Here is a 12,643-nt window from a genome sequence, read left to right as displayed (position 1 = left end):
CGTCATTTTCCGATATCAAATCTTCAAGTTGAGTTACGACTAACTTTTCAAAAGGATGTATGTGAAAATGGTTCAAAAATATTCAAAAAGCTGCACAGCAAAAACGGTTCGTTCGATTGTTAGACAACTAAAGAAACAAAGTTAGACAACTAAATAAAGATTCCAAAAAAAATACACACAGTAAAAAAAAAATTGTTTTTGCATTAAAAAACATAATTTTTGACACAAAAACTCAAATATCTCAAAACCTTATCGGAATAACAACGTAATTTTTTTAGGGAAAACGGTCCATTATATTAGCTATCTACCATAAAAATTTGGTGATGGTAAATCAATAAACAAAAAAGTTATGACATTTCAAACATGTCACAATTTTCACATTTAGTAGAAAAAAAAATTTTTTTTTCGGTGTAGATTATTACGGGAACCGCAGTTTGTTGCTGATTTTATTGTTAAGGGCCTTGCGTGAATTAAACAAGTCGTTTTCATGTATTCATTAGTATTATGTATATTATATGTATAAATATTATGTATATGTATAAATATTATATGTATATGTATATATGTATAAATTAAAATGAATTAACAGATTACACGAAAATAAAATTTTTTTTTACCAGGATATTTTTTTTTAGAGTATGATCGATGAGTTTCTAAATGTTATATATAAACTTTAAAAGTTTTGGATTTGGGTATGCGTTATGAGATCATGAAAACATTTTATTAATACTTATTTATTTATTTATTGTTATTCAATTTTTTTACAATATCGAACACTTTTGCATCATTATCAGTACAGTTCGAATATAGTTTTGCTTTAATTTTATTTTCTGACAATGGAATGAAACAGTGAAATTTGTGGGTTCCTTGGATCGTTTTCGCGTTATTATATTGCTCACTGAGCTCTGATGCCGTTAATTCGTACTCTTAAGTAGTAGTAAAACAAAATGATAATTTTGTTAAATCTTCTTCTTTTCTGCTATTCGCCCAATCAAATAGTTCTTTTGCAGTTTTAATTGGATGCTCACGTTCTTTGGCTAAACTTGCTCTTGTGGCCATGCGCTTTATGGTTCCTCCAATAGCATCACAAGGACCTTTGCCATGTGACGTAGCAAAGAAATGACATTCTGCATCAATTCCGTACTTTGATTTAAATTGACATAGGCTCGAAAAATTCTTACGGTTTTTGTACTGCGATGCTGCTCCATCAGACATGAAATATATCTTTCTGATTTCTTTATCCTTATCAACGCGTAAAAAGTTAATCATTTTGGCAATGAACAAATTTACAGATACTGAGTCGTGTCTTGAGGGGCCTTCCTTAGCCGAGTGGTTAGAGTCCGCGGCTACAAAGCAAAGCCATGCTGAAGGTGTCTGGGTTCGAATCCCGATCGGTCCAGGATCTTTTCGTAATGGAAATTTCCTTGACTTCCCTGGGCATAGAGTATCATCGTACCTGCCACACGATATACGAATGCGAAAATGGCAACTTAGGGCAAAGAAAGCTCTCAGTTAATAACTGTGGAAGTGCTCATAAGAACACTACGCTGAGTAGCCGGCTACGTCCCAGTGGGGACGTTTATGCCGAGAAGAAGAAGAAGAGTCGTGTCTTAAATCTTCGGAAATTACAATAAAACTAAAATGTTCAATTTGCGTACTTCCATTGAAATGAATAACGAATGGATGAATTGTAGCTTGTTGTACGTTCCAGTGATGGGAATGCACTTCATCTTGCAATACAAAGCTATAGTTTTCAGAAAAATCACAAATGACTAAAAATTCACCATCTTGTAATGTATTTTTAGTATTTTTTAAAAAGCGGGATTGCTCTGTTTTAATAAAGTCGTGAGGAATTAAACTTTCTAATTTCAAGCAAAAAAATGACACAAACTCATCTACAGGTTTTACAATAGTTTCTAGGTCACACCTATCCGTGGTCACCCATTGCTCAAATGATAACTGATCAATATAATTTTCTTCAAACTCAGCGAATAAAGTATTTTCCAATGATGAAGAATCTGGACAATCCGAACAAGATCGTAGATAGCAATTTGATGTTGTATTTTCACACAAAAGACTACCAGTTAACATTTTAATATCCTTTGATAAATTGATTCTTTTCAAACTATGTAAGATTAGGTTAATATTTTCGTGTGTTGTGCACACACAAACATTATGTGTTCCTGAATTGGATAGAAGCTTGCATTGCCTTGGACGAAGGCTTGCAAATGAGGAAAAACCTACCTTAATATTTTCGTTAATTTCCTTGAAGCGTGTATACGCTTCTTTCAAAGTAGTCATCATTAATCGTTTTTGGATTGCTTGACGCTTTCCATCTTTTTTTACAGATACATAATCTTTTTGGCCAGGCATAGCTCTACTTACTTCATCGTCTTCAAAATATTGAATTATTTTTTCTTTTGTCTCATCTGTTAATGAAGTACTCGACCTAACATTTTTGGTTGCAAGACAGTTATTTTTGAATTGTTTTGCCTCTTTTGCTGTATTTCTATTGGTTTTGAACTCATCAATGGCGTCTTGAATAGACCACGAGCTTGGCAGCATCGACAAAATCAATAATTTTTCTTTCCTTGTCGTGGCTAGATTCGAGAACCTTTCCTTCATATTCATAATTACCTCATCGTAGTCTGTATTTTCCACATCCTCAGGTCCTAATTTGAAAAGGTTTCTTCGTACAGCTTCGTTGATTTCACGGTATTTTTTCTCGGGATAATTGACGTAACCCATCTTCGTCCATTTAAACGGAGTCACTTTTATTCCAGCTATCCCTTCGTTGAAGCGTTCGATGTTGACCTTCTGGATGCACTCATCTTCTGATTGATTTGTTGAAACAGATGTCGCTGATGGTACCGTGGCAAGACTATCTGCACTTGGTACTTCTGGTAACTCCTCAGTTGTTGTCGGTGCATCTAGTAATTCCTCAGTTGTTGTTGTTTTCGAACTTCCTGCAACCTGATCCACCGATGATGTACAGATTGCCCGTTTGTCAACGTTTAAACGGCAGGACGTACAAATGCGTAAATTTGTATTCAATGTAGACATTGGAGCATAACCAGCCGCTTTCAGTTTATCTATGGTGCTTTCGGTGAGATTTCGTAGCTCTTTCGAACACTTTTTTTCTGCAAACGGCCTGCAACAGTTGAGAAAGCGACTACTCATGTTGCTCATTAGATTTTAATAAACAAAATCACTTTTAAGTTTTTACTGACTAGTTTGGTGTCGTTTGCTTGACTGAAGAAAAAATTTACAATTAAATCTTTTATAACCATAGTGGTAGTATATTTTTAGCTTTTTCGTGAGTATGTTCATGGTATGTACCTATCATGTTTTTGATGTTGTTGAAGTTACTCGCTTTCTCCCAAATATGATTAACAAAGTCTATTCTCTACCAAGGCGGGTCTATACCCAGGTGTAATCAGATTTTAACTTTGTGGAGAAAACCAGCGCCGAGAAAACCGACCTGCTTTACGTATACTAGATCACCTGGGTATAGACCCGCCTTGTTCTCTAAGAGGTAAACTTTTTGCAGGTAAACTAGTCGTATACCTGTATAGAAAACTTTTTTTGTAGCTTTTGTCCTTCTTTCTTTTATCAAAAGGTTTCAACACTATTGAGAGAGTTTTTCTTCAGTTACGTACAATAGAAAATATGACACTATCAAGACTTTAGATCACAACACTGGATCGCGTCTAACTTTCTAATAGATGCTATAATAGTTATGAATAATTAAATAAAATATCATGAAAACAACTTGTTAACCTCATGTGGTACCCTTAACAAAAAATTCAGCAACAAACTGCGGTCCTAAAAAAAAATAAACAATAAAAAAAAAAATTTCACTAAGTGTCAAATTTGTGAAATATTTGAAATGTCATAACTTTTTTGTTTATTGGCTTACCATCACCAAATATGGTCATTCTGACTTCGAGTTTAGTACACGACACTGAAGACGGCCTTACAGTTGAGGTCGAAATACGCGTATCTGTCAAAGGATACAAACTCTAGTGGAATTAAATGGTATAGTACTAAATTCGGTTTTTTCATCTACTTAAAAAATATTCGCCTCTGTTTCTTGATCAGAATGAGTGTGGATCAGCGAATGTTACAAGTGTTGACACACAGTGATCGGGGCTAAACAGTGGGTGGTGTGTGTCTGTCTTGTTTTAGTTCATGGCTCGTTATCTTCCACGAACGACAAATGCCATACGTGTTGTATGAACGCAGGCGGATAAGTGGGCTGAAATTATGACTCGGGTGTCAATGATCGTTAAATTTTCCAAAGTCTGTGCGGTTCAGAACCCACGGGAACGTGTCGGACTGAGCGGTGCAACGGGTACTACTCTCTTCGTTGAAACACGTCCCGGTATTGGTACCGCGCAGATGTGTCAGATGAGCGGCGACAACAGTGAACAGCTGGAACACAGTGTGGTAAAGGCACCATAGTGATTCTCTCCTCTCGGAATGCACGTTTGGGTTCACAAATACTCGCGGTGAGTGGCAGTTGATCACTTCCTCACTTTATTTTTCCTTGTGATGGATTCACTTTTCGGCTGATCCTGTTTCCTTATATGCGAAAATCGCATATCGTCATCATATCTACATAGTTTATAACAGCACATATAACGCCACGTTGCGATTTTACATTGACTGTTGAATGTAGTAGCAATGATTTCTGATTTTTATATTATTTATAATTTCATGACTTTTTGTTTGATGTGAGAGAACGAAAATAGAAACGCGTCAGAAATGCATGATTCCGTTGCATGCTTGTGTAGTTTGCGTTTCCGTTTCGCTTTATGCGAGAAGAATGACAACTGGTGAGCTCGTTTCATGCCTCTTATAACACATTTTTATCGTGACAACGTTACGTTTACGTAATTCTGGATGGTTCATCAAAAATGTCGACATAATATTTGTTTCCTATTCCATATGGCTTACCTTTCTTTTCCTTCTGGTCTATTGATCGCATCATCGACCAAAAATGAATTACAAATCTTTCCTCTGAGGAGATTTAGAGGTATTCTCGGTCTCTAGAAGCAACAACTATTACATCCTTACATTCCTTCCCTATCTTAACTGACTCTGAGTACTTGGCCAGTGCCGTTATTGATCAATAATATGAGAGTTACCAGAATATGCACTTCGAGAGTAAGCAGAAAGTCCCAACCCTTAGTGCAATTCTTACCAGTTACGATCAATCACGGAGTAGCAACCACTGACATGTACAGTCTAGTTACACGATATACGCATGCAAAAATGGTCATTGGCATAGTAAGCTCTCAGATAATAACTGTGGAAGTGCTCATAAGAACACTAAGTTGAAAAGCAGGATCTGTCCCAGTGAGGACGTCATGCCAAGAAGAAGAAGAAGTAGATTATTAAATTTTCAATTCCAGCAAAAAATCATCTTCCAATTTAGTAATAACCCTCCAGAAAATAAGAAATAGTTTACTTTGATGCTCAGCATTTAGGGGTACCAGCATGGAAACGGCACCTCAAGTTTTCAGCGTCCAGCCAAGGAGCCGACTTCAGGTCATCGTATGCCCGCCAAGAGGAGCACTAGACAAACGGTAATGGACGGCAGAGGGCGCAACGGAATGGTCAAACCACTACTGTCCGGTTCTCAAGACTCCCTCCGAGCGATGGGAAGAAAGTGGAAACTCGCCGTAATGAGGAAAACTTTTAATGAAGTTATAAATTATATTCATTTTTTATTATGGGGTTTTCTTGCTGCCACCGAGAAAAGAGGTGGTTCCCTCATATGAGGGTTAGGACAAGGGTAGTCCGATGACAACAGAATTCAAGCACGGATTTACCTATAGCAGTGTTAGTATTTCTTCATGCAAAGTTAAATCAAGTTTTTCCTCATAGTAGTATGTAGGGCGAGCTTCAAGTTTTTCTATATTTAGTTTCGTTCATGCGAATTTGTTTCATGTTCCCCGAGATAAATACAATTTCCACAAGTTTTTGAAGTTACATTTATAATAACAAAAAAACAGATCGTAGCTCATGCAGTTCCCCTTAAAGTCCCTGGCACAAAGCTCAGTTCTTTCATGGCAATCAACTCGTTTGTTCCGATTAATCTCAATCGTATAAACCCAAGACAGTGGCAACGACGACAATGACTAGCTATGGCGGTCGGACGTCGGACGTCTCTTCGTATTAATGTTTACGACTCGCAATTCATTGTCACAGTGGCAACTGTCGTAGGAATTGGTTTTTTGTTTCTTAATAAAAAGTAATTGAAAGGAAAGGTTTTGATTTCTCGCTAGAAACTGGTAAACGTGATGGATGACAAATCCAAGATTTCGAATGTTCTTTCGTTGGTATGACAGGTTGACTAATATTTGTACTAAATCTACCTTCTTATTTTTATTCGTTATTCTTTTTCTTCTTCTGCTCTTTTCTTCCATTATTCTGCTTCTGCTGTTCATTTTCCTTTTTTTTCTCTTCTGCGTCTTTTCCTTATTTTTTTCGATTACCCCTGTGGTTAGGGTACTTTGAAGACTTTCAGATTTATTACTTGAGCTGTTTCTGCATTGCAACATTATTACAAAGAACCAAGAAAAGCAACTGCATCTCTGCTGTGAATTAATCAGGATTATTTTCGTAGTTGCACTGTATATGTCCATGGACAAACTATGCGGTGCAATATGGCTTATGTATGTTTTGGGCCACTTGTATTTATTCCGGCGATTGTCGCGACGACGAAAGACCCAACTGACAGTCGACGCGTCGTGCAATCCCTCCTTCATTCGTTTATGTAGCGTAACAGAGTGGAGGTCCAGCAGTTTCACCCGAGGCATGAGGCAGGACGGATTATTTGACCGGTTTTTGCTCTGCGTCTGCTGAGGATTGTAATTTATGTTGCTGCTGCGAGGATTTATTTCAAGTGAGCTTTTTGTTTTACCGCCTATCGGAGATGGGTGCGAGTTGTTCTCCGTTTCGGCGGAGTTTTCCGGCAATCAATCCTGTAGCCATTTTCATCAAGCTGTTGGCAAGTGGTGGGCAATGGGAAAGGTTCTGGCAGAGACAAATCGAGCGGAGGTTTCTTTGGCTGAGTCATTGCATAAACAGCCGTCCGAACTTATTTGAAATTCAATTTGATTTTGTTAGTGAATAAAGTTCAACGTATTGTTTTTTTTCAGAATCTAGTCGATTCGGTTCAACGTTCGAGAAGAAAAACTAACATTAATATCCTAAGACATATACTTGAAATCCCGCACAGAAATCTAGATTCGAAAAAAAAAAATAATTTTCTCATTCCCATTGTCTGCGCCTTCCAAAAATGTATAAACATTCTCACAACAGCTTGAAACTTAAAGCTAAACTTAAAGATAAGTGGAATCTCTACAATGCTTCCAAAAGGTTCTCCAAAGTGATCTCAAAAGAGAGCTATACTTCGATATTCACATTGATCTCCAGAAAGGTCTCCACAGGGAACTCAGAGGTATCCAAAGTTATTCTCACAGGAATCTCCACAGGAGTCTAAGCAACGTCCTTAATCCAAATTGACATGGAAGTCTCCATAATGATCCCCACAGAAGCTTTTCAGATGTTCCCGCAAAGGGCACTCGTTTGTTCACTACACCATGTATCGAAAGCTTAACTGAGCAGTAAATTCCACATCAATAAAACCAATTTCAGAATTCTGAGGCCAATACATGTCTATCATCAAAATGCTGATTTCACCACAGGGATATCAACATTTTCTGGGCAACAATTGTCATATTAAACTACTACTGACACCGCCTGACGAAAACAAAGTTAATTATCAACAAATCTCAGAAGTGTCCTAAAACCTTTCCAAACAGAAACGCTAGATCCTCGCTGCTCTGTATCAACCGGAAGATGCCTTCGGTCAACCCAATTCGGCCAAACGATAAACCTAGAAAAAGCATCATTGCCATTACCGCACGACGAAATGTAATAAAAAGCAATTCTCGGGTGGATTATTACAACGTACAGTCTCCCCTTTCCACGCGGGCGCTGTTTCCACCTATTTCGTCGAAGCGAACTTTCACCGACCCCTCATAGGGATGCCTATATCTGTCTAACCGGTGGTGTATCGCAAAACAGCCCCTTTACCCACCCTTCCCAAAGACCAAATAGGCTCTTCATTCGGATAAACGCGACCAGTGGTGGTGCACTACGAGGGATTTCGCGAATCTAGCTGGCCAAAATAACGTAATGAGTTAGCTCAGATTATTAAAAGTTTTTCTGCATATGACACATAAACTTTTGCGGAATAATGCCTTACACTTAGTTTTCCCTTCGTTCTCCAGGCAGACGCCTGTCAAGCTTTTCAGCAGATGCTTGTCAAGCCTTTCGGTAAACGTCTGTCAAGCCTCTCCAAAGAAGACTGTCAAGCCTAATGGAAGAGGCCTGTCAAGCCTCTCGAAAAAAGGCTTGTCAAACCTCTCGGCAGAGGCCTGTGAAGCCTCTCGGAAAAGGTCTGCCAAGCCTCTGGTAAGAGACTTGTCGAGCATCTCGGAAAAGGCCTGTCAAGGCTCTTCGAAGAGGCCTGTTAAGCCTCTCGAAAAAAAATCCTGTCAAGCGTCTCGAAAGAGGCCTGTTAAGCCTTTTGGAAGAGGCCTGTCGGGCCTCTTGAAAGAGGTCTGTTAATTTTCTTAGAAGAGGCCTGTTAAAGTGAAGGTGAATCGAAGCCAAACATCAAATTTTCGAGAGCACAAATCTGAAGAACCAAACATCCGTTTAAGCTGAAAACTTAATCGATTGGTCACTAGCTGGTGGTGACCAATCGATTAAGTCTTCAGCTCAAACTAGTGTTCGGTTCTCCAGATTGGTGCTCTTGAAAATTTGAGGTTTAGCTTCGATTCATCTTCACCTTAAGTCTCTCCAGAGGCCTGTTAAGCATCTCGGCAGAAGCCTGTTAAGCCTCTTGGAAGAGGCCTGTTAAGTCTCTCGGAAGAGGTATGGAAAGCATCTCGTAAGAGTCCAGTAAACACTCCCGGAAAAGTCCAGCATACCCTATCGGAACATGCCTGTCAAGCCTTTTGGCAGAGGTCTGTCAAGCCTCTGTGCAGAAGCCTGTCCTCTCGGCAGAGGCCTGTAAAATTTCTTGGGAGTGACCTGTGAAATCTCTCAGCAGAAGCCTGTTAAGTCTCTCGGGAGAGGTCTGGCAAGCCACTCGAAAGAGACCTGTAAAGTCTCTCGGAAGAGGCCTACAAAGCCACTCGGGAGAGTCCAATGAATCCTCTCGAAATAGGCCTGTCAAGCCTCTCGACAGTAGCCGGCGAAGCCTTTCAGAAAAGTTCAGGAAAACCTCTCCGGCCTATCGGGCCTCTTGGAAAAGATCTGGCAAACCTCTCGAAAGAGGCCTGTAAAACCTCTCGGAAGAGTCCAAAAAAACCTCTCGTAAGAGGCCTTTGAAGTCTCTGGAAGAGTCCAAGAGTCAAGTCTCTCGGCAGAGGTCTGTGAAGCCTCTCGGAAAAGGACTGAAAAACCTCTCGGAAGAGTCCAGTAAACACTCTCGGAAGAGATCTGTCAAGTCTCTCAAGCCTGTCCAGCCTCTCGGCAGAGGCCTATCAAGTCTCTTAGAAGAGGCCTGTCAAGTCTCACGGCAGAAGCCTGTCAAGCCTCTCAGCAGAGGCTTTTTAAACCTATCGGAAGTGTCCAATAAAACCTCTCGAAAGAGGCTTGTCAAGCCTCTCGGCTGAGGTCTGTGAAGTCTCTCGGAAAAGGTCAGAATAACCTCTCGGAAGAGGCCTGTCAAACCTATCGGAAGAGATTAATAAATTTCCTCGGCAGAGGTCTGTCAAGTCTCTCAGCAGAAGCCTGTCAAGCCTATCGGAAGAGTCCAATAAGTTCTCTCAAAAGAGGCCTGTCAAGCCTCTCGGCAGAGGTCTGTGAAGCCTCTCGGAAGAGGTCTGTCAAGCCTATCGGAAGAGGCCTGTCAAGTCTCTAGGAAGAAGCCTGTCAAGCCTTTCAGCAGAGGTCTGTCAAGCCTCTTGGAAGATATTTGTCAAGCCTTTCGGAAGAGGCCTGTCGTAACAAACCCAATGGAGGCCCACCAAGCCTCTCGGAATAGACCTGTCAAACCTCTCGGAGTAATGGAATCATGCCTCTTCGAAGAAGCCTGTCAAGCCTATCAAGAGCGGTCGCCGAGCATCTTGAAAGGGGCCCGACAAGCCTCTTCAAGAAGGTTTGTGAAGCCTCTAGGAAGTGGTATGTCTAGCTTCTATTAAGGCCTTTTGAGAGAAGCCTTCGAAGAGGCTTCAATCTTTAAAGAAGTCACTGAAGCAAATTTGTTAGTATTTCTCGAAAGGCCTTGAAATCCCTGAAAGAAATATTTTCAATCTTAACCTTCAAAACTTGTCGAACTGACAAGTCAAAACTCCGTTACTAACTGAACATTAAAAATGTGAAAGGTGTCTCCAAATACTTTTGGCCAGCTATTTTGTCCAAAAATCCCTTTGTGCGTCGGCTGTTTCGCTTCGACCTAACCTGCCTGGCTCTCAGTGAGGGATCAAATAATTTCTTTTTACGACCGCGCACTTTCCGCAAAACAACAATACACCACCACTGCCTGACTGCCTTCGTATGGGAACCTCTTAGCTGGAGGTGAAGTTCGGCGGAGGGCAACTCTGTTGCTTCTTCGGGGAAAACAACCCCAGCGCAAAGGCCTATTACCCACCACCCAATAGAACGACGTAAATTATTCTCGAGCGATTTATTAATTTTAGTTTTTTCTTTCTTCGTCTCTTTCTCTTTCGCAGGAACAAAGCCATAAATCATACCGGCCGTTGTGTGTGCTGACGTTCCGGTGGAACTATTTGCTGCATGGGCTGGAACCGGCCGGATACCATCTGGTGAACGTGGTCCTCCATACGATCGTTTCGCTCATGTACTTCCGGTAAGTGTTTGCAATTTGTGTGGTGGATTCCGGAATAAACAGGGACTTGGGTGATTGTCGGTTTTTTTTGGTACGGATCGTTGTTGTCCTTTGTTCTCGGATCGCAATAACAGATAACACTGAATTTATTGTGGAATAGTAGACTTTTTGCGGCGCGGATCATGACTCAGTGCTGGAGTAATTGAAGATAATTTTTAAGTTGTTTAGTGTATACATACATCTATGCCTACGAAGACTTGGAGATCTTCATTGAAACTTTATGCTCAAATCAATGAGCAACAAAAAAATTTAAAATCATTTTTTGCTATTGCGTCTTAAATTGTTTGTGCTGAATTCCTCATTTTATTAAAACAGAATTTTCGTTAAATTGGGGAAAATTCTACGAATTCATTCATTCTGTTAAAATTCAAACTAAGAAGTTCTCTTATTTACAATTTGAATTTTCTAAAGAACAGAAGTTTAACAGAATATAACAGAAGTCAACAACTCGTGGTTCTTTTAAGAATGTTCAAAAAAGCTTGTAGTACCATAAATGCAAAAAAAAAGATTTAAAAATACTTCGTAAGTGAGTTACAGTTACAATTTTCGAAAGTATTTAGTGCATTTAAGATGTTTTTGTTTAAATCAAATAATTGGTTAAATAAGTTCACTATTAATTTATTCAATGTTTATATCAAAATTTAATCCATCGATTACGTTTGGGTCTGTTTGTGTTTTAGGGACATCTAAAACGCCGTCGGTGTATTTGAGAGCTCTTCCCCATTTGACATAATGCTATATGGAATAACAGCATTTGGCATAATGTTCATTTAGAATAATGGCCATTTGGCATAAATAAAAAAAGAAAATTACTTAATCAGTCTTTTCTTTGAGATTTTAAACCGTTTAGCCATTGAAATTTTAGTACTTAAAATTAAAATAATATTTGTCTAAGACAAGTAAATCTAATTAAAAAAGAGGTTAGCGTGACCATAGCTTTTAATATACAGAAAACTTAATATGAAGTACAAGGAAAAATATTGTGAGTCATACTTAAGGTTGATAATAAGGCTGGGGCTTGCTGTTGGAGTCTCTCAACGATATATAAGCTTTTCGGTTTAACTGCGGTTAAACACAAACAACGTACAGAATGATTGTGCACAACTTGACTAAAAAAAGAAAAGGTTTAAATTCTCTGTGCGCCGTTCAACCCTGTACCTAGTTGTTAACTTTTGATCATCAACTATCCCGCTTTCCCCTAACATTGATTTGAAGCGAATTTGAAGATCACACGTTGCCAAATGACCATTATGCGAAATGGCGTTATATCAAATTACGTTATGCCAAATGGCTTAATGCCAAATGGGGTAGAGCCATCTCTGAGAACCCTTTGTGTTACTCGAAAAATCCCTAGGTAAAAACTGAGAAGCTAATCGAATGTTCTGGCAACATCTGTTTATCGCTTTCAAGCTCTGAGGAATTTCAAAACCGTCAGGGAACACTTGATAATCAATTAGGCTCCTTGGGAATCCCTGAGAAATCCAAGTCCATGCTTCTCCACAAGTTTTCCAGCAAATAACAAACATTTAAACATTTCAGTAGTCGACCTATTATAATGTGAGTAACAGTGCTGGGAAAACCTCGCTTGTCATACAGCAGCGTGGTGATTCTAAAGGTGGCATACACGAAACAACTGGAAGGTCAATGACAATCAAAATCAAAGAAGTACATTTTATGTTTTATACGTTTCTGATCCATGAAATATCT

The 12,643-nt window shown here is 39.3% G+C and overlaps 1 protein-coding gene across 5 annotated transcripts in view; it reads left to right on the top strand.

Moving 5' to 3' along the window:
- The window catches only part of LOC5567482 (transmembrane and TPR repeat-containing protein CG4050), a 920,140-nt gene that overhangs the window by 223,387 nt on the left and 684,110 nt on the right, over positions 1–12,643 (top strand). For all 5 annotated transcript variants that reach the window (XM_021852555.1, XM_021852557.1, XM_021852556.1 and 2 more), the window contains exon 4: positions 10,761–10,897. In XM_021852555.1, coding sequence (XP_021708247.1) covers positions 10,761–10,897 — 137 coding nt within the window. The remainder of the gene's footprint in view (positions 1–10,760; positions 10,898–12,643) is intronic.

This window comes from Aedes aegypti, chromosome 3 (genome assembly GCF_002204515.2).
Source record: "Aedes aegypti strain LVP_AGWG chromosome 3, AaegL5.0 Primary Assembly, whole genome shotgun sequence".
In the NCBI taxonomy this organism is placed as follows: domain Eukaryota; kingdom Metazoa; phylum Arthropoda; class Insecta; order Diptera; family Culicidae; genus Aedes; species Aedes aegypti.
The sequence above is the reverse complement of the archived record's forward strand: the minus strand, read 5'-3'. Positions and strand labels throughout refer to the sequence as shown.